This window comes from Primulina tabacum, chromosome 1 (assembly GCF_025594145.1).
Source record: "Primulina tabacum isolate GXHZ01 chromosome 1, ASM2559414v2, whole genome shotgun sequence".
Classification (NCBI taxonomy): Eukaryota; Viridiplantae; Streptophyta; class Magnoliopsida; order Lamiales; family Gesneriaceae; genus Primulina; species Primulina tabacum.
The window spans coordinates 11,986,598-12,009,907 of NC_134550.1; the positions used below are offsets into that span (position 1 = coordinate 11,986,598).

At 34.5% G+C, this 23,310-nt stretch overlaps 1 protein-coding gene and 1 pseudogene across 2 annotated transcripts; both read right to left on the bottom strand.

Annotated features, from left to right (window-relative positions):
• Positions 1–5,453: 5,453 nt before the first annotated feature.
• On the bottom strand, positions 5,454–7,974 carry LOC142541608 (thioredoxin M3, chloroplastic-like). Of its 2 annotated transcripts, none has more exons than XM_075648106.1 (2): positions 7,551–7,974; positions 5,454–6,054 (listed from the first exon to the last, which is right to left on the bottom strand). In XM_075648106.1, the coding sequence occupies exons 1-2, from the start codon at positions 7,747–7,749 to the stop codon at positions 5,741–5,743; spliced, it is 513 nt and encodes a 170-aa protein (XP_075504221.1). In that variant the 5' UTR covers positions 7,750–7,974; the 3' UTR covers positions 5,454–5,740. The 2 variants fall into 2 exon arrangements, with proteins under 2 accessions (XP_075504221.1, XP_075504217.1); XM_075648102.1 differs by having other exon boundaries at positions 5,454–6,060; positions 7,551–7,960.
• Positions 7,975–8,358: 384 nt separating this feature from the next.
• LOC142504996 (methylcrotonoyl-CoA carboxylase beta chain, mitochondrial-like) lies at positions 8,359–21,643 on the bottom strand (annotated as a pseudogene).
• Between the last annotated feature and the right edge of the window lie 1,667 nt (positions 21,644–23,310).

The window sequence follows — 23,310 nt, forward strand, 5'->3', positions numbered from 1 at the left end:
TCAAAAAGATATGAAAGTTCTTGTTACAGATGTGGTACTCCAGGACATTGGTCCAAAGTTTGTCGAGCCCCTGAGCACCTTTGTAAACTTTATAAAGAATCATTAAAGGGGAAAGAAAAGGAGACCAACTTCACTGAACGCAGTGACCGTTTGAGTGATTCAACTCATTTTGATGCTGGTGATTTTATGAATGATTTCTCTGGAAATGATCAATATGTTGGTGGGATAGAAATGAACAATATTGATGCTGCAGATTTTCTCAACGATTTCTCTGAAAATGAACAATATAATGGTAGAATATAAATGTACAATAATCTATTTTTCATGTATTCATAGAATAATGTTTTATTGTATAATTATGATTTGTGTTATATTTAAATATATATTGCAAGTAATTTATTTCATTGCATATTTTTTTGAAGTTCAAATATGGAAAATGCTATGAGCAAAGCTGAAGTTTGCATACCCGATAGTGGTACAACGCACACTATCCTCCGAGATAAAAGATATTTCTTGGAACTAAAACCAACAAAAACAACGGTGAATACAATATCAGGTCCTGTAGACTTGATTAAAGGATGTGGTAAAGCACAATTTTTGTTACCTAATGGTACAAAATTTTTGATCAATGATGCTTTATATTCACCACAATCGAAAAGAAATTTGTTGAGTTTTAATGATATATATTCCCATGGGTATGATACTCAAACAATGAATGAAGGGAATGAGAAATATATGTGTCTTATCACATATAAATCAGGAAAGAAATATGTGATTGAAAAACTACCAATGCTCCCTACTGGATTGCATTATACACATATAAGTCCCATTGAATCAAACATGGTAGTTGATAATTCTTCGATATTAACCAATTGGCATGATCGATTGGGACATCCTGGTTCAACAATGATGCGAAGAATTATAGAAAATACACATGGTCATCCACTGAAAGACCAGAAGATCTTTCAGAATAATAAGTTTCAATGTAAAGCATGTTCTCTTGGAAAATTTATTATAAGACCATCACCAGTCAAAATCCAAACTGAATCACCAATGTTTCTTGAACGTATTCAGGGTGATATTTGTGGCCCAATCCATTCACCATGTGGACCATTCAGATACTTTATGGTATTGATTGATGCCTCCAGCAGATTGTCACATGTATGTTTATTATCAACTCGAAATGTTGCATTTGCAAGATTACTTGCTCAAATAATAAAATTGAGGAATCAATTTCCCGATTATACAATCAAGAAAATTAGACTTGATAATGCTGGTGAATTTACTTCCCAAACTTTCAATGATTATTGTATGTCTATGGGAATCATTGTTGAGCATCTTGTTGCTCATGTACATACACAGAATGGATTGGCTGAATCATTGATTAAACGTCTGCAAATGATTGCTAGACCAATGATAATGAAAACAAAGCTCCCTATTTCTATATGGGGACATGCAATTTTACACGCTGCTTCATTAATTCGCATCAGACCAAGTGCATATCATAAATACTCCCCATTGCAGCTTGCATTTGGTAAAGAACCAGACATTTCTCATCTGAGAATTTTTGGATGTATGGTGTATGTGCCTATTGCACCACCGCAACGAAAGAAAATGGGACCTCAAAGAAAGGTTGTAATTTATATCGGTTATGATAGTCCATCAATCATTCGATATATTGAACCTCAGACAGGCGACGTGTTCACAGCACGTTTTGCTGATTGTCATTTTAATGAGGAAATCTTCCCAATGTTAGGGGGAGAACAGAAACATACCGAAAAAGAAATTACATGGTATGTATCATCATTGTTACATCTGGATCCAAGAACAAAACAATGTGAAAAAGATGTACAACAAATTGTACACTTGCAAAGAATAGCAAATCAAATACCAGATGCATTTGCAGACACAAAAGGGGTAACTAAATCATATATACATGCTGCAAATGCCCCTGCTCGAATTGAAATTCCAAAGAAACAAATGGAAGATACTCATGATGTCATTAAACGCCTGAAGCGTGGAAGGCCAGTCGGTTCCAAGGATAAAAATCCTCGAAAAAGAAAATTCATAGAGAAACACGATGATCACAAAATAAAGAATGACGTTTCTGAAGAAACACATGATGATCACAAAATAGAGAATGGTGTTCCTGAAGAAACACATGATGATGAAAATGTTCTGTCAGAACCACAAACTGACGAGAATCATGAAATCTCTATCAATTATATTAATACTGGAAAAATATGGAACCGAAAAGATATAGATGAAATTGATGATATATTTTCTTATAATGTGGCAATCGACATCATAAATGATAACGAAGATCTTGAACCAAAATCTTTTGGTGAATGTAAAAATCGGCAGGATTGGATAAAATGGAAAGATGCCATCCAGGTTGAATTAAATTCGCTAAATAAACGTAATGTTTTTGGACCTATAGTCCTTACACCTGAAGGTGTAAAACCTGTTGGATACAAATGGGTTTTTATTCGAAAGCGAAATGAGAAAAATGAAATAGTAAGATATAAAGCTCGACTTGTTGCACAAGGTTTTTCTCAAAGGCCTGGAATTGATTATGAAGAAACGTATTCTCCTGTGATGGATGCAATTACGTTTCGGTATTTGATTAGCTTGGCGGTATCTGAAAATTTAGAAATGCATCTTATGGATGTTGTTACAGCTTACTTATATGGATCACTTGATAGTAATATATATATGAAAATCCCTGAATGATTTAAGATGCCTGAAGCACAAAGTTCAAAACCCAGGGAATGTTATTCTGTGAAATTACAAAGATCATTATATGGGTTAAAGCAATCAGGTCAAATGTGGTATAATCGACTAAGTGATCACTTGATGAAAAAGGGATATGTAAATAATTCAATATGCCCTTGTGTTTTCATTAAGAAAACAACATCCGGATGCGTAATTATTGCTGTATATGTTGATGATTTAAACATCATTGGAACGAATAAAGAAATTCAAGAAGTTGTGTCATACTTGAAGGAAGAATTTGAAATGAAGGATCTTGGAAAAACCAAGTATTGTCTGGGTTTACAAATTGAACAAAAAGAATGTGGAATGTTTGTTCACCAGACAAATTATACAGAAAAGATCCTTAAACGTTTTAATATGGATAAAGCAAATCCTTTAAGTACTCCAATGGTTGTTAGATCATTAAACATAGAAAAGGATCCATTCCGTCCATGTGAAGATGATGAAGATATTCTTGGTCCAGAAGTACCATATCTAAGTGCCATCGGTGCCCTTATGTACCTTACAAATTGTACAAGGCCTGATATATCTTTTGCCGTGAATCTGTTGGCAAGATTTAGCACATATCCAACAAAGAGACACTGGAACGGAATTAAACATATATTCCGTTATCTACGAGGAACGACAGACTTGGGACTTTTGTATTCAAAAGATGCTAATCCAAGTATAATTGGTTATGCTGATGCTGGATACTTATCTGATCCACACAAGGCACGTTCCCAAACTGGATATGTATTTACTCGTGGAGGCACTGCAATATCTTGGCGTTCTCAGAAACAAACGCTCGTAACAACTTCATCAAATCATGCCGAGATTATTGCACTACATGAAGCAAGTCGTGAATGTGTGTGGTTAAAATCAATGACCCAACATATCCAAATTTCATGCGGATTATCATCTGATGAGAAGCCTGTGATACTATATGAAGATAATGCTGCATGTGTTGCTCAAATGAAAGAAGGATACATAAAAAGCGACAGAACTAAACATATTCCTCCTAAGTTCTTCGCATTCACTAAGGAGCTAGAGAAGAATAAATATATTGATGTTCGTCACATTCAATCAAGTGAAAACTCATCAGATCTCTTCACAAAGGCACTTCCTACGTCAATATTCAGAAAGCACATATATAATATTGGGATGCGCAATATACGAAATTTGTGAAGAATTGTTCGTGTCAACATGAGGGGGAGTTTACGTGACTGCACTCTTTTTCCCTTACTATGGTTTTTATCCCAATGGGTTTTTCCTAGTAAGGTTTTTAACGAGGCAGTATAAAAACACGTAATGAAGACAATCATCATCACAAGGGGGAGTGTTGAAAAATATATTTAAAATGTGAGTATTGAATATTTGAATGTTGAATATTTGAATGTTGAAAATAAGAGTTGTAAATATTGAAAATTAGTGTGTGATGATGTAGGTAATGATGTATTTTATTTTTGGATTATTTGTAAAGATTTCCTATAAATAGATCTCTCATTTGTGAAGAAAATCACAATTGATTAGAGAGAAAAATATTATAAAGTGTGTAGTTTGGTAAATTTTGAGAGTTTGAGATTTTTACTTTTTACCATAAATTTTTACTTTTTCACAACAATCTTAAATATATTCAAGGCATAATTGTTATAAGAAAATTATAATATTCGAATTAAATATGTTTGTGCTCATTTCGATTCGAAACTCAAATAATTTAAAAAATTGATTTGAATTTGAATTAGATTTGAAAGATTCAAATATGTTCATGACTTATTCGAATTATTGCTTGAAAATAAATATTTAAAATGTTCGAAATACTTTTACTTAGTATGAATATATTTTATTAATTAATAAATAAAAAAATTTGAAAGCAGCTCGTAAATTATCGAATAAAATAATTTAATCTGGAGTTTGATTAAAAAAAATTCATATTCAAGCTCAACTTGATTTCAATAATTTTTTATTTGAATCAAATATTTTTAAGTATGCTAAAAAGACTTACAAGTCGGCTTCATTAGAGAAAAAAAAAACAGTTTCTTATGATTTTTGATTCTCTCCGTTTGTATCTTATGTATTTGGTTATAATTCATGTGGATAATTGTTAGTTTCCAATTCTCGTTTGTCTTGTTCGTTATTATTCATTGAGTTCTTTTATATTATGAAAAAGATAAACATTTGCTCAATTGTGATGTTTAAATAGAGGACAAAAACTTATGTGAGACGGTTTTACGGGTCGTATTTTGTGAGACAGATCTCTTATTTGAGTCATCCATGATCAAGTATTACTTTTTATACTAAGAGTATTACTTTTTATTGTGAATATCATTAGAATTGACCGGTCTCACAAATAAAGATTCGTGAAACCGACTCACAAAAAACATACTTTAGATTGAGCCAAGAAAGATGAAATTTTAAAGCGTGATGGTTTAAATTCGACTAAATACAATTCACTTTATGCAAAAAAAAAAATTATTAAGAAAGAAAAACCTGAATGCGTTGCAATTGAATTATCACAATATAAATTCTGAAGTATATTAAAAATTTAGTACACACAATTTGAATCTTTGATGAACAAAAATTTGTCAAAGAAACATAAACAGAAACACATATATGTACATACATATATATGATGAAAAATATACGAGTTCTTATTATTACATTGACTTTCCACCCTTTACCTGTGTAACATTTAAAATCAGTTAAATTCACACAAAAAAATGAAAGTAGATACGTGAAGTAAATTTACAAGAAAGTTATAAAAGCCCAAAACACACTATTTCTGCAGATCCCAGACTCGATTGAAAACAGTAACAAAGCAACTGATTTCAGTTCACATTCTTGAAAAAGTATTCACAAGTTTACCCAGAAGTGAGAGATGCCACAATGGCGCAACAAGAGTCCTAGACAACGATAACATGACAATGTACATAAAATTCGTAACTCGGCACTCAGCATGATCGACGTCCCATCAAATTTTTGCACAGATTTATGAAGCCAGAACCCTGTCAATGGCGGCCATATAGAACTCCTTGGGCATGGTGCCCATAACAGACTCGCATTTCACGCCATCTTTAAACAGCAATACCACTGGTACAGCTTTAATCTCATAGTTTTCCGCAATCTGTGGATCACAATCTGCATCCAAGACAAAGCATTTTAGTTTTCCAGAGTAGTCTGTTGCTATTTCATCGATTACACGGTGAACCATATTGCAGGGCCCGCACCAACTGGCATAAAATTCAACGAGTACTGGGGTATCGCTGTTTAAAATTAGTTTATCCCACGAGATGCCAGTAACGACTGAAGCTGCATGAAAAGAAAGGCCATTTAGAAAAGAATTAATTAATCCCAAGTCATTTTCAGGTAGAAAGCATTTGGGATTTATATGCCAATCATTTCTTGCAGTTGCAACAATACTTGCAAGCAGAGATGGAATTTGCATATCATAAGGACGATTTACTGTTTTCTTTGGTTGAAATTATTTTTGAAATTTCATCTAATATCAGATAGAGGAAACAATAAGAAGATAACTAAATATGAAGCAGGCAGCATTAGTTCGTTTCTCAGGACATATCTTCCAGCTTGAGATCTATACAACCAACAAAACAACCTAATGATGAACCAGCAACCAATAAACAACGAAAAAATTCTTTTTTTGATATATAAAGGTGGGGGGACTATCTATCACATTAAATTGATTTAATATGGAGCTCCAAATTCCTATTATTCAACAGCTCAATCTAGATACAATAACATATGAAGAAAATAGGAAGTTTCTACCTGGAGTTGTCTACTACGAAGAATCACATAACCAGATGTAAAAATCACTTGTCAAGACTCACACATATATAGTAGAAACAACTTGAAAATGCAATCAAAATTTTTTAAACCTGAATGTGTTCCATGTATTTACAGTTCACAGCATTCACATGTTTACACAGCTTGCTGTATATACAATTTGCATTCTTTTAATCTTGAGTATGATAATCATCTCAAAGAAAACGAAATGACAGACAAAGAAACTGATTATATTGAAGTTCAAGACTGAAGGTTATCCAGTTACTCAAATATGGCCACTGATCACAACAGAGAAACAAAGTACCCCGATTTCAGGGGCTGTGGAGGAGGATGAAAAGGAGAACATAAAAAGTTGAGGTGAAATAGCCAATCAAGTGTGAGAACCAATATATTTTTCAACACCTCAGATATGAAATTATCAGTGTTTTAAATCTGTGATTTTCAAACAACACAAGGTTTCAAAACAATGTAAGAAGCATATAATTTAAAATATTTATAAATTGTAGAGAACTAATCAATTTTAAAGCAGGGATTTCAGATTTTTACAAGGTGAGTCCACAATCATGCCACAGGAGGCTAGCCTTCTTAAGTTACCAATGAAGTATAGGTAAACAAAATGAATCAATTAACTCAACATAAGTCTGATTTTTTTTTCAGGGGCGAATTCCAAAGTCTGCCATAACATTTGTACAATGACAAAACTTTGTTTTTTTACACCACATTTACATAGAAACCGAGTGGATCTTCACATGGTCTCATCATAAACATCAACTGTTTATTTGAAGTTTATGTCAACTCCATTACCAAATTAATCACACATCAAGCTTCATTAATGCAGCCACTATCTCATAAGATCATCATAATACAAAATCTATAAATCATTAGATCTTAAATCGAGATAGATGAATTGAAATCTAATACAAGACCAACGAATCCGATTAAAAAACAAACAAAAAAATCGCATTTCTTGAAGAATTTGAGCAGGGTATTCTGCATACCTTTGGTGTCACGAAGGCAGGAAACTCGTAACCGGGAGTGCAACTTCCGGGCGTTCCCGATTCTCTTCTCGGGCCCAAACGAAAGCCCGAATCGGTAACTGGGATGCGATTGTCCCACTGAGATCGACGAAACAACTGCAAATCGAGGACCCGTGACAGAAAATGGAAGAAAAGAGCAACAAGAACCGTGCGAAGCCATTTCAAGCACAAGCAAAAAAACCACAGCCCCTTCGAAAAATCTAAATGATGCCGTGTGATCTGTTCTCAAATGTAAAGATATAATATACACACATTTTTTACGAAATACGTAAGTTTTGAATCGCCGCGTGCGTATTTGAAATCGAAGGAAGGAAAGCGATTGGGATAAAATCAACCTTGATCCGAACAAAATTGCAGGGATGTGAAGAATTTAGCACGTGGTGCCGTCGAGTTGGAAGTCGATGCGACACAATTTATTTGTTTTCCCAGATTTTTTTTTTAAATATATTTTTGTTATTTTAAAAAATAAAATCCTATTTTAATATCAATTTCAAGTTTTATTCAATAACAATGTCTTATTTAAAGATCACAATAACAATGAATAAAATAACTAATATACAAATAAATCATATATGTATTTAAGATCATATTAATCCATAGATTTCAAATTGATTCATCAAACACAATCTAAAAGTTTTTACTGCAAACTTCCCATGTTTATTTCAAATTATTATTTTGACAAATACGATGTTATATGATATTTTGCAGGCAAATTATTAATTTAAAGTATTTTATATTATGATAAATCAAACTTAAGATTATTTCTCAGTCAATCAGCACCGGATTTAGCTATACCATTTGCCTCAGATTTAGAACCAACCTGCAACATTTTGAGAGATCGTCTTATTTTTGAAAATCTAGAGGGTACATAAAATTAAAAAAACGCTTGTTAACAAAAAGGACCAACCCGTGAAATAATTGATCGGATGTCAAATGACTGCTTGAGGTCAGTCGGCGCAATATTAAGAAGTTCCTTAACATCATACAATACAATGGCTCCTTATATTCCGCTACTGTATTGTATGATCCGTCCAAATTCCCAGCCATATGTAGATTTTTTACTATATTCCTTCCCATAGCTAGTGCATGCTTTTCATTTACAAGATAGGAAAAACAAAAAGTAGATCAGTAAAAAGTAAAGTTGAGAGTCGTGATGAGGAGAAAAAAGAATACCTCGAGCAAAGTAATCCGAGACACCCGATGTCCTACAGTGCACTGTCGCACCCCGCAAAGCTTCAGCAGAAACTTCCTCTCCCGTTGCTGCCTGAGTTGTTTTAGTAGTTATGTTAAAAAAAACAAAGTAATGAATTATTTTCCTGTTAAATGTCACAAGCACACCATGTTGGATCAATTTATTTATATGGGCTTATATGTGAATAATTATGTGTTGTGGGTTGTCTATTTAGTTAAGCTCAAAATAAAGTGATCAATTAATGTTTCGGGTTATTGGGCTTTAATGTATCTAATGGGTTGTGGGCTATTAATGTGTAGAGACATAAGTGTAATTTCTGTTTTTATGATGGGCTAAAACAGAAATATCAGAAGATATTGATAAACATTATCTATAAATATGGGTCATGGTCCCCAGATATCGCGTTATCACTTTCACTATTCTCTCCCCCATTAAGAAAATAGTTCTGAAGAGAAACTAAAGGATTCACTCAAGGAAAGAGCGCGTAGATCTGGAAGATCAAGACACGTTCTAAAGAATTCAGAATTATGGCTTCAGGTACGCTTCCGCTTAAATTTTCAGTCAAATTCTTGATGATTTATCATGATGGATTCTGCGGTTTATGGGTTTTCCCCAACAACTGGTATCAGAGCCATTCATGTTTGAATCATTGAGATTTGTTTAAAGTTTTGCATTTATTTGGATCCAGATCTGGAAAAGAAAATTTTGTTTAAAACTTTTCTATTATGGTTTTAGATCTGAAAAACTTTTTGATATGGCTCCAGATCTAGAAAATATATTGATATGTTTTCAGATCTGAAAATTTTTTTTTATATAGTTTCAGATCTGGAAAATATTTTTGTTGAAAACCAAATCTTTTAAAGTTTCAGTTTTGGTAAAAAGATTTGGTTGTAAATTTAAAAAAAAAATTGGTATAAAAAAAAAGGTACGGATTCGGGTTGGGTCGTACGGACCCGGGTTGACCCGACCCGACCCGTACGGATTCGGGTCGGGTCGTACGGAACCGGGTCGACCCGACCCGTACGGAATTTCCGAAAATTTTATAAAAAATTTTTTTTTCGGTTCAGGTTTATTCGGTTAAGGTTAAATATTCATTAATTCAAATAATGATAAGGTTATATGTATTTTTAAAATTGATTAATTGAAATAAAATGTCGCCAAAGTGACATCTTTTATGGAAATTAATTGTATTTTGAAATACAAAAGGATTTTGGGTATATGTGGTTTATATGAATATTGATCGGCCGAAAGGAAGGTTAATATTTAATATAATCACACATGCAATTATGGTGGTAAACATGTGATAGTTGTTCGGTTTTTCATGTGAATAATAAATCGGCCTAAAGGAAGGTTGTTATTTGACATGATAGTTACTATCAGTGTTTGACTGCTGCGCCAGGATATCACTTACAAGTTAATCTTTTGTCCAAATATGAAACATTAATGGAGTGATCGATATTCTGTTTATGAGGGTTTATATTATTTGAATTTATTGATTATTTTATTTGGATATTTGGTTGAGCATGTATGCTTTGTTTTTTATTCTCTGTTCAGATTTCACTCCTGCAAATATTCATTCCAACATAAATTCTATTCCTATGTTAAATGGCTCGAATTTTAAATCGTGGCAAGAGAATTTATTAATAGTTCTCGGAGTCATGGATTTGGACCTTGCGATAAGGGTTGACTCTCCTCCCGCCATTACGGATAAGAGTACCTCTGATAAAAAGAGGGAGTTTGAAAGGTGGGAGAGATCGAATCGCATGTGTATGATGATCATGAAGAGGTTCATTCCAGAAACATTCAGGGGCACAATGTCTAGCGACATTGCTACGGCTAAGGCTTTCCTTTAAGACCTCGAAAAGAGGTTTGCTAAAAGTGAAAAGTCTGAAATTGGTACACTTTTGGCAAGCCTCGTTTCAATGAGGTACAGAGGTAAGGGCAACATCAGGGAGTACATTATGGAAATGTCTCATCTTGCTTCAAGGTTGAAAGCACTGAAGCTTGACCTCTCTGAAGACTTGCTGGTGCATCTGGTTTTGATATCTCTTCCTCCTCAGTTTAACCAGTTCAAGGTGAGCTATAACTGTCAGAAAGAGACTTGGTCTCTGAATGAGATCATCTCGCACTATGTCCAGGAAGAGGAAAGGTTGAAGCAAGACAAGACAGAAAGTGCTCATTATGCCTCTACCTCGAAGGATAAAGGAAAGAAACGAAATGATAAGGAAGCTGCGGATACATAGCCTCCGAAGAAACAACAGAAGAATCCTAGTGATTCTCAAAGTTCTGGTTGTTTTTTCTGTGGCAGTGATGGGCATATGAAGAAGCAGTGCAGTAATTATCATGATTGGCGTGCTAAGAAATGTATGCTTCTGAATATGGTTTGTTCTGAGGTTAATTTAACTTCAGTGCCTAGACACACGTGGTGTATAGATTCTGGTGCAACAACTCACATCAGTGTGTCTATGCAGGGTTGCCTGGATTGCCGAAAACCAAGTGATGCTGAAAGATTCATCTATGTTGGTGACGATAACAAAGTTGAAGTTGAGGCAATAGGAAAATTTAGATTATTGTTAAAGACTGGAATATATTTGGATCTTTATGAAACATTTGTTGTGCCGTCTTTTAGACGGAATTTGATTTCCATTTCTGCATTGGACAAATTTGGTTATTCTTGTTCTTTTGGAAATGGAATATTCAGTTTGTTTCTCGATTCAAAATTGGTTGGTTCTGGTTCTTTATCAGGATACGATAATCTTTATTCTTTGGATGTTATTGCTTCATTTAATGAATCCCTGCAAACAAGTAGAGGCACTAAAAGAAAATTAACCAGTGAGAATTCAGCTGCGTTATGGCACAAAAGATTGGGTCATATCTCTGAAAAGAGAATCAGGAGACTCGTGTCAGACGAAATTCTCGAACTTTTAGATTACATAGATTTTAATAACTGTGTTAATTGTATAAAGGGAAAACAAACTAACAAAAGGAGATTTGAAGCCAAAAGGTGTTCAGGCGTCTTAGAACTTATACATACTGATATTTGTGAACCATTCCCTTCAGCTTCTTGGAATGGTCAACAGTATTTTATAACGTTCACAGACGATTTTTCAAGATATGGCTTCATTTATCTCATTCATGAAAAGGCACAGTCATTGGATGTGTTCAAAAACTATAAAGCTGAAGTTGAAAATCAACTTGGCTTAAAGATTAAAAGCATTAGATCTGACCGTGGTGGTGAAGACTATGGTAGATATGACGGTTCAGGTGAACAACGTCCAGGACCTTTTGCTAGATTCCTGGAAGAATGCGGTATCGTGCCACAGTACACTATGCCGGGTTCGCCCACTATGAATGGTGTTGCTGAAAGATGAAACAGAACGCTTAAGGACATGGTGAGGAGTATGATCAGTCATTCTACCTTACCAAAATCACTCTGGGGAGAAGCACTAAAGACCACAGCATATATCCTTAACAGGTTTCCAACTAAGGCAGCGACTAAAACCCCTTATGAACTTTGGACGGGTAAAAAGCCCAGTCTTAAGCATCTGCACGTTTGGGGATGTCCAGCTGAGGCAAGGCCTTACAAGCCTAATGAAAAGAAACTGGACTCAAGGACGGTTAGTTGTTACTTTATTGGATACTCTGAAAGATCCAGGGGATACAAGTTTTATGATCCCACGAGTAAGTCGATTTTTGAGTCAGGAAATGCCCGGTTCTTTGAGGATGTTGAGTTTGCGGGGGGAGATAAAGTAAGGGATATTGTCTTCGAAGAGAAATATATAAATATTCCCACAGGTGTCTTGGACATTGATCAGGATCATATTCCTCACTTTGACCAAGACACAATACAGGAAGACAATATTAGAGATCCTCCCATTCCAGATGAACAAACTCAAGCACCTCCAGAACCTATGCCATTAAGGAGCTCCACTAGAGAGCGGAGAAATGCAGTGCCAGATTATTACATTGTATTTCTTCAAGAACATGAGGCAGAAATTGGATTGATGGAGGATGATCGTATTAACTTCCGTCAAGCCATGGAAAGTTCTAACTCTCAAAAGTGGAATGATGCCATGAATGAAGAGATAAAGTCCATGAAGGACAATGACGTATGGGATCTTGTCTCATTGCCTAAAGGTACGAAGCCCATTGGTTGCAAATGGATATTTAAAACCAAGAGGGATTCGAAAGGCAATGTGGAAAGATATAAGGCTCGTCTTGTCGCTAAAGGCTTTACACAGAAAGAAGGCATTGATTATAAAGAGACTTTCTCTCCGGTTTCTTCGAAAGACTCTTTACGGATTATAATGACTTTGGTGGCGCATTTCGATCTTGAGCTTCATCAGATGGATGTAAAGACTGCATTTCTAAATGGTGACATCGATGAAACGATTTATATGGTGCAGCCAGAAAATTTTGTGTCTAAAGACACAAATAACATGGTTTGCAAATTAAAGAAATCCATCTATGGGCTCAAGCAGGCATCTCGACAATGGTATTTCAAATTTCATCAAGTGATCATCTTGTTTGGTTTTGAGATGAATTTGGTCGATGATTGTGTGTACCATAAGTTCAGTGGGAGTAAGCATATTTTTCTGGTTTTATATGTTGATGACATTCTGCTCGCTAGCAACGATATAGAGTTGTTGCGTGAAACCAAGAGATTTCTAGCTAAGAATTTTGAGATGAAAGATCTTGGTGATGCATCTTTTGTACTGGGTATTCAGATACATCGGGATCGTTCTCGGGGTATTCTTGGATTATCTCAGAAAGGCTATATCGAGAAAGTTCTCAAGCGATACGGGATGTAAGATTGTAAACCAACAGATACCCCTGTGGCTAAGGGAGACAAATTTAGTCTCAAACAATGCCCAAAGAATGATTTTGAGGAAAAAGAAATGCAGAAGGTTCCCTATGCATCTGCAGTGGGGAGTCTGATGTATGCTCAGGTTTGTACACGTCCAGATATTGCGTACGTGACAGGAATGTTGGGATGATATTTAAGTAATCCGGGAGTGGAACATTGGAAAGCAGTCAAAAGGGTTTTACGGTACCTACAGAGAACAAAAGATTACATGCTCATATATCGGAGGTTGGATCAGCTTGAGATCATTGGGTATACTGACTCCGATTTTGCTGGATGCCAAGATAGTATGAAATCTACATCGGGCTACATCTATCTCCTTGCTGGAGGTGCCATTTCCTGGAAGAGTGCTAAACAGTCACTTATAGCCGCTTCCACCATGGCAGCTGAGTTTGTAGCGTGTTATGAGGCATCCAATCATGGAATATGGCTGCAAAATTTTGTCACGGGACTGCGCATTGTTGATGGCATTGAAAAGCCACCAAGATTACATTGTGACAATAAATCAGCAGTTATGTATTCCAATAACAACAGAAGCTCGACGAAGTCAAAACATATTGACAAAGAAAGAATTCAGAGTGGAAAGTTGTCTATTGAGCATATCGGTACAAACTCAATGGTTGCGGATCCGCTTACTAAGGGACTACCACCCAAACAGTTTCATGAGCACACTGCTAGTATGGATGTTATGTCAATTGAGAAAATTCAGTTTTAGTGGGAATTTGTTATTTTAAATGCTTTTCAGTTGTAGACATTTTCAGTTACAGTTATGTAAATTTATTTTCTGCAGAAATAAATTTCAAGTTAAGTCACACTCTGATTATGATTTAAAGTTTGATCTCAATAAGGTTAAAGAGAGGACCAGTTGGAAATAGGCGTGTTACGGTCACATTGCATGAAATTTCCATGCTACACATCCACTTCATGATCCATGTCATTCAGTTGTGTTGGCATATATGACCATTGATGGGTCTAGTTACCTTGAGTGTAGCGAAGACTGCTTTGATCCTATGTTGATGTGATTGATGTACCGGATTGGTTATAGATACATTTCGGAATGACAATTGAGCTCATAAGGTTATTTTCACAAACATAATTATAAAGTTGCACATATAGCCCAAGTGGGAGATTGTTGGATCAATTTATTTATATGGGCTTATATGTGAATAATTATGTGTTGTGGGTTGTCTATTTAGTTAAGCCCAAAATAAAGTGATCAATTAATGTTTCGGGTTATTGAGCTTTAATGTATCTAATGGGTTGTGGGCCTTTAATGTGTAGAGACATAAGTGTAATTTCTGTTTTTATGATGGGCTAAAACAGAAATATCAGAAGATATTGATAAACATTATCTATAAATATGGGTCATGGTCCCCAGATCTCGCGTTATCACTTTCACTATTCTCTCTCCCATTAAGAAAATAGTTCTAAAGAGGAACTAAAGGATTCTCTCAAGGAAAGAGCGCGTAGATCTGGAAGATCAAGACACGTTCTAAAGAATTCAGAATTATGGCTTCAGGTACGCTTCCGCTTAAGTTTTCAGTCAAATTCTTGATGATTTACCATGATGGATTCTGCGGTTTATGGGTTTTCCCCAACACACCACTGAAATGTGAGAGAAAACTTTACATCACTTCTATGAGCCGATGTAATCATATAATGCATATATGTCATACTTTCTTTTAACAATCTGAGTTGCAGAAAGTAAAATTGCACAGGAGGTTTTGAGGCGCTATAAATTTTTAACTAACCTTCACAATCGGAGGTCCAGCGAGAAAAATGGTACCATTTCCTTTTACCATTACACTTTCATCAGCCATAGCAGGTATATAAGCACCACCAGCCGTACAAGAACCAAGTACCAATGCAATTTGTGGAATACCTTCTGCAGACATCACGGCTTGGTTATAGAAAATTCTTCCAAAATTTTCTTTGTCTGGAAAGACCTCGGCCTGCTTTGGAAGGAAAGCACCACCACTATCCACAAGATACATACAGGGCAGTCTGCATTGAGCAGCAATCTCTTGTGCCCTAAGATGTTTCTTGATAGTGATGGGATAGTATGTTCCACCCTTCACAGTGGGGTCATTGCCAAAAACATGCAGAGTTTTCCATGCACTGGACCAATTCCAGTAATTATTCCACCAGATGGCAATAGGTCTTGATCATATAGTTCGTGACCAGCGAGCTAATGTTTACAAGACCATGAAATCATATGCATTACACTCCAATATCAATTCACAACCCGGTACAAGAAGTTATGAATAAGTAACTTAGAAGTTCTTCGTAGAACAGACGCAAACATGCATCGGTGTACACACCACACTAGATTACCAGTTTCACAGTATAAAAATCAAAAGGCATTTGACTTGTATTGAAGCTTATTGAAACCCCAATTATTGGGTACATGCTCCATGAACATTTCTGACCAATTTTTTTTAAATAAGTAACGTTAAAAACTACATTGGGATATAAGTGGCAAAACTACAATCATGATGGACATGAATATATGATGTGAAAGCAATATGTAGTGCAAAAAAGCGTCGACATTAAAACAAATGCCAAACAAAGTGTACAATGTATTTTAAAATAAAAATTTGGTGACAAGTGGCAAGAGATTTGTAAGGTTTCGAAAATTTAAAGTTTCACGTGAACTGCATGCATACAAGTTATCAAATTTCTTATGTATTTTAATTAAATTATTTTGATGCATTAAATGCATGATTACGACATGAATATGTGCTTTTATGAACTGTTTAATTAAGATTGCAAGTTATAGGGTTTTTAGCAATATTTCACGCTCGAACGAAGAACGGAGACCAGGTACAGTTAAGGAAAAATATTTTCTTAAATGATTATTTTAATTATTTAATATATGATGCAATTGTTATGAAAATTTCGAAAATGTGCTCTTTGTAGTATTTTGACATGTTGAATCGTATTTTTAACTGATAGACGATTTTTAGCAAAACGGAAGACTTTTGAGGGTTCGGTTAATATTTTTGAAAACGGATTTAAACGAAATATTTTACGATTGTGTAATTGGGCTTAATGAGCCTATTTTAATATATGGTGGGCCTAAAATCCTACTTATTCACATTAATTTTAATTATGGCTCATTATGCATTTTTATCATAGCAAACCCTACCTCCCAAAACCCTAATCACTCACTCTCACTCATTCAGCCGCCCCACCTCTCTCGTCCAGCGGCTTTCAGAAATTTCAGCAGCCACCTTGCTAGGTTTCCTCAAGAAAATCTCATAATAACTCTTCCCCGTCCCTCCGGTACCCATTCTACTTGACAATGTCAAGGTTTCCGAGCGTAATTACGCAAAGACACGTCCGATTCCCTTCTTTTCACATTGATCACATCATAATATGTGTTTTGAAATGTATATGCATGATATATTGTGGTTATAGTATTATACATCGGTTTTACTTGAATTATACATGAAAATACACAATTTTCTTGTCATGTTTCTCAGGAGTGATTTGATAGTAGATAAGTCGGAACCTATGTGTTGTTCTCGAGGTCGATGCAAGTTTGAGGGAGAATCGATCGATTCCCATGTTTGTGGCTCTGTTTTGGAGAGTTGGGTAGTTCATGTGTATTCAAGGGCATGAGGTTGACGTTCATGGCTAGGGCTGTGCTGGAAGGTTTGGTTGTGGTTTATGAGAGGTTGGTTCGAGCGTGGTCGGGCTGGTTGGGCATGGTATAGAGTTTGGCTTCAAAAGTCGATTTTGGGATTTCTCCCGCAGGGTTGGCGCCGCGGCGCGCTTGCCTGTACATGTATTTTTCGAGATTTTGTGGATATTGCTCGTTTTGGGGTTCCAGTAAGTTACAACGACATGTCTGTGGTTATAAATGGTTTAAGTTGAATTACACGGGGTTTGGTTAGGAGTTGTTGAACTATGTTTATATTTGATCAAGTCTCGGGTTAATTCAGGTTAAACAGGACTCTGGTCTAAGCCCTGAAACGAAATATGGAGGTTAATACAGGGGTTCAGGATACGTTTAAGGAAATGACTAGAAGTATGTTTAACGAGTTCGATAAGTTTGAGCGGGTCGAGTTAGCAGTCCTGCAGTGCCTTGATAACTGAAAATGCATATTTAAAACCAATGTTCTAAAAAGCGTGAAGGGCCCTGAAGCGAGGATGTCAAGCTCCAAGCTTTTCAAGCTTAAGCGAGATTACCATGGGCTTAAGTGTGAAAAAGCGCTTTTTATCTTTAGTGTATTTTAATTATCTCAAACCAATAAATAGATAAAATAATACATAAATATGATATATTTAAGTCTGATGCATTAATTCTCATATTTATAAAAGCATAAAAATCTTAAAATTACAATATTTATTTGTTTTTGCGACTAGACCACATTAAAAAATGCTAAATATTTGTCAAATCATTGTCAGACAAGCTTAACCATAATTAAAATTAAAAAATAAACTTCTAAATTATAAACCTAGTTTATAATTTTAAAATAAAAGACATACCTTCAAAACAAAAAATTTAAAAATAAATAAATGCGAATAGTTGTGCTTAAGCACGTTTAATTAAATGCCTTAATTATGCTTAATTCGGTCAAACTACAGTTTGACAATTTTTTTCCGCTTTTCTCCGAAGTGAGACGTTTTTGTCGAGCTTCAAGCTTAAGCGTTTTTAAACAGAGCTTAAGCGGGCTTTTTAGAACATTGTTTAAAACATATATGTTGATATGTAACATGGATTTTTACGTTAATGTTAGATATAAATTGCATGCTTGGTTTTAAAGAAATATATGTACTTACATGAATTTTACAAATGATGAATACGATGACATGTTTTTGAAGGAGGTGAGTTGGTTGTGAGTAATACGAACATAACACGAACACGAACATGTAATGTCAAGGCTCAGTGAATGGGTAATATTGTTGCTGATGTCCACATCGCCGAGTATCGCGGTTAACGTAGACAGATCTATCGAATTAGAGCTGATACGAAAGTCACAACTAACGATCTGAATTCAATAAAGGGAAAATGAATATGTATATGATGATACGATATGACATTATTTGATATGATTATGTTTACGTTTATGTTCATGCTTTTGAAGATCATGAAAGTTATTTTGCGCGTGTTGAATCTTTTGGCTCACTAGGTGTGGTTGATGCAGGTGATCGTGTGGTTGAGGAGACTGGAGGCGTTGAAGACTGAGTAGGCTGAGCTGGGGGTGCACGTGAAAACCCGAGGACTTTGCACTTCTTCTGCATAATATGATTATGAGACATGGGTTTAAGTCATACTTTTCAATGCTTTTTTTTAATCTCATTATACGTAGTTGATTCGTCGTACTTTTGGTATCCGATCGAGCTTCTCTTTTAAAACAATAGACTAGGAGATTGATTTCATTTTAAAATTTAATTAACTGCAGTTATTTTTTCATTGATTGGTTGAATTTTAAAACGCGTGATTAACTTATTTAAATGTTTATAAGTGTGTGTATTTTTGGCTACATCATTTTTTTTAAAAAATATTTCAGTAGAATTTTAAGAAGCAGACGTTTTAGGGTTTCCTTGGGAATACAAGTTGTAAAAATCCTTAAAGGAAAATTGAACAATATGAGTGACCGACGATTTCGGTTGGGAATAACTCTAGGAAGCGGACTAGGTCAAGTTATAATAAATGGACGACAAGTCCAAGTATCGATCCCACAGAGACTATTATTTAAATACTAAGATTTAAATTATTCGATTTAACCTAGGGAAACAAAAACAAATGATTTGGTGATAATTAAACTGGTTAAATTAAATTAAATTATGCTAAATTAATAAATAAGATCGAATTTGCATAACTGGTTGAAACTTGGGAAATTTTCAAATTCAACAAAATGACCGGGAACACACAACGGTCCAAACTTTGATTATTGTCACGCATTGGAATTATTTAACCACATATTATTGATGTCACGATGAAATTCTCTAATTTAACTATAAATCTATTTCTACAGTTTATAATCCTATTTTCATTTAACAGTCCAATTATTATTAATTGAATTTAATTAAACAAAAACGCACTATTCAACGATGGAATCACAGCTGTCGCCTAAAATCGCACCTTGAAACCGAATACTATTTCTAGTCGGTTTAACCGTGTGTTGATTAATAATTTTGAAGCTAAATTCAATCTATTCTCTTTCGAGTCAAGATCGAACAACAGACATGCAAATAATTGACCAAATTAAAAAGCATGAAAATTACGCAAACATTAATCAATAACATAAAAATAATTCATAAATCAACTAATCCAATGAATGAACAAGATCAAAAGTTTGTCCCAATCGTGGTCCCGATCACAAGAAAAACTACTCCATAAATTCAAAACTAGAAGAAAATCTAATGTTCGAATTCATGAATAAAAGTAAGAAAACAAGAGAGGAGAAAATGTCAGCGATGGTGCGCAAATCTTGCGTGTGAAGTGCGGTTCTCTCTCTTTTCTCCCAAGCCCAAGCCGTCTTCTTTGCAATTCTCTCTAGTATCAAAACGTTCAAAAGTCCCCCAATCTTAGGTTTTCCTCCCTTTTATCTTCTATTTTCGAGCCTGATTTTATCTCTTCTCTCCAAATCTCCAAGAAAATCTTCGCCAAATCTGATATTCATACGAAGGGCACGGACCCCGTGTAGACATCCGTGTACGGGTCCGTGTACACTCAGTAAAATTCTGTTTGGGAAACACTGGGCACGGTCCCCGTGTAGGGGTCTGTGTAGTCACTGTTGTTTTCTCATTCTCGGATATAAAGGTCTGGCATGGGGTCCGTGTAGACACTGTGAGTTTCTTCTTTGTAGACTGATGGACACGGACCCTTACACGGGGTCCGTGTAAGGGTCTGGAGAAGGTCTTTGTACTATTTTCCTATTTTTCCGGGTATTTCTGACATGGCATTGCGAAGCTTGAATTTCTTTATCTTTTTCTGGCTTTTATCATCTTTTGGTCAAACCTGCAAATAGCAATAATAAAACGAATTAAGCTCAAAACTCGGAATAAAAACGCTAAAAAAGCACGAATACGATAAAATAAAATCCCTAAAACACTATATAATTCGTGCTCATCAACGAGGTAATAATAAAAAAAAACGAAAAAAAAACCAATACATACAAATAACACCGAATACGACAAAATCCTTCTAAACTCTGCAGTACTTGAGAACATCCATAGATAATCAAAGTGAACTTCACAGATGATCTTTGACATTGAATGAATACATTTTATTCATAAAAGCTTACGATGCAAAAAAAAATCATATTCAACGTATCTCTGTGTCATGACTCCTGTGTCGTGTCAATTGGGGAGCATTTGGGAACAAATGAAGGCGCATGCAACAGGATAATCTGGTCCAGCACGCAACTCATCACAAGGAGTGCCCAGGGGCTGGAATATAACTAAAGAAGAGAAATGCTGCAAAATCGCCCAAAAGAATCCATAGCCCATCCACCCACAGGATAATCCTTACTCAAAGACACCTTTTGAATACTCAAAATTAACTCAAATGGCGGAAAGACTGCTGAAAAAATTTAGCCATCAACCGGATGGTTGTTTTACGTGGCTATGTTAAGGTATCCACTCAGTATCATTCCATCCCATTACTAAGTATTCTCCAGCGTCAACTTTATGCCAGATTGTAGATTATATGGCCAAGAAGCTTATTCCTTTTTCCGTTCCTTTTCACAGCCTCTGCTCCTCCACCACCATTCATCACCTATTCCACCAAAACAAATTTCAAATATCAATCAGCATTTATTTGGCTTTTATAGCTGCTCAAAACCAGTGTCATCTCTTTTCATGCAAAGTATGATTCTACTCAAATTCTTCACCAAGCACACAACCGCGCATCGTACGCATGCATTTGAAATGCGATACCTGTTGAATGTTGGAGTGAAGTTGGGACACAAGGCCTTCCATTGCTGCTGAATTTCGGGCAAACAAGTCGGAGCTCCTGTCCAATGTGTCGGGTATCATAGGTATATTTATTTATTTTTATTTATAATTAGAATATTATTATATTCAATTGTAAATCTTAAATATTTTAAGATAATCAAATTATCAATAAAAAAAATAGAATATATTTTCTAAAAATATCTGCGATCGAGTTAATAGTTCTCATATGAACCTTTTGTCTCCTACAGGTTTCAAGTTGGGTTGGCTATATCCATTCATAGTGCCTCCATCGCCAAATTGATCGCCCCGAAGCCGATGATGAGATTTTTCGGACAAATTCACTCAACATACTCAAACGGCGCCGTTTTTTAGATTCTCAGATTGAATGAAGCTTTGCGCTTAAACAGGTACATGTGGCGTCAACCTGTCGTTCAGATTCATATCCAAATAAATTATAAATTAATTATCATATATTTTCAATTTAATTTATATATCAAAATTGTATTTTAAGCAAAATGAATTGAGATCAAATCTTTAAAGATTTTTTAAAAGAATCTTATAAAAAATTAATCAATAAATTCCCATAAATTTAAATTTATATAAAAAAATAATTATTATAAATCAATAAAGCATCATAAATTTAAAATTGTAAGAAAATATCGCATATAGATTATTAATCTAATTAATTATAAAAAGAATCTTATAAAAATTGTAAGTTCTTAATCCATACAGGACAATGAAAGCAAATCTAAAAAAACAATTATTCACATACTATTTTATCATTAATCCTTTTAATTTCACAGATGAAATATTTTATCTCATTCAAGTGTTAACTCTATTTTAAATCAAAAGAAAACATTAAAAAATCAAATAAGAAATTCAAACTTTTTTTTAATATTTTCAATTTTTAAAAATGGTAAAAATTGTACAAAGATTATATAAAAGAGTTTTTTTAAAAAATAAAAATAAAAAACACACGTGAATCAATCGGGGTTGTCTAAGTCAAAAAAAACTTTCAAGAACTTGCTCCAACGTCGGCCCCAAGACTCTGGATATTTATCGCTTTCGTCGACCAATAGTGCACAATCACAACTTGTTCGAAATTATTAATATATTATCCAAAATATCGTATTATTTTATATTATCCAAAGTTGAAAAAATATCTAATACTTGGTGGGCATGATACACACGTAATATGACGGTAGGTTGTTAGGGACTCCACATTTAATTGAACTACCTTAGCCAGGTTTTTAACTTTTCCATAAGAATTTGCATACCATAACATGCATATTTCGCTTATTAGAAAAAAGTTAGTCGCTTGTGATACGAGTCAATCTGATTCTAACATATTATAAAAAATGTTAATAATATTTTTTTATATAAAAATAATATTTTTAATGAGTTGAGCTGAATTGGAGATCTATCTCACAAATTTACTCGTGAGACCGTCCCACAAGAGTTTTTGCTATTAGAAATATTATATCGGATTGTGTTTAGATCATGAGATTTAATTTTGGATGAACGACATAAGATCTAAAAAAAAACAGTTTATAATCACTTATAATTTGTTTTGTAAAAAAAGTTGCAAACTAATAAGCGCTTAAAATAAGGCGTGTTAAAAAAATTGGGATAACCCACTTTTTTTCAAAAAATCTTATTTTAATATTTCACTTCTATAAAATATCCTTATATTTTGTTTTCTTTACTTTATCCTTGCTTCTTAGATCTCAATTATATAAATTTGTTTTTTTAAT

Coding starts and splice junctions, on each gene's coding strand:
- LOC142541608 (XM_075648102.1), bottom strand. CDS start 7,749: ATGGCTTCGCACGGTTCTTGTTGCTCTTTTCTTCCATTTTCTGTCACG. Junction 6,061..7,550: donor CTGCCTTCGTGACACCAAAG/GTATGCAGAATA, acceptor CTTTTCATGCAG/CTTCAGTCGTTACTGGCATC.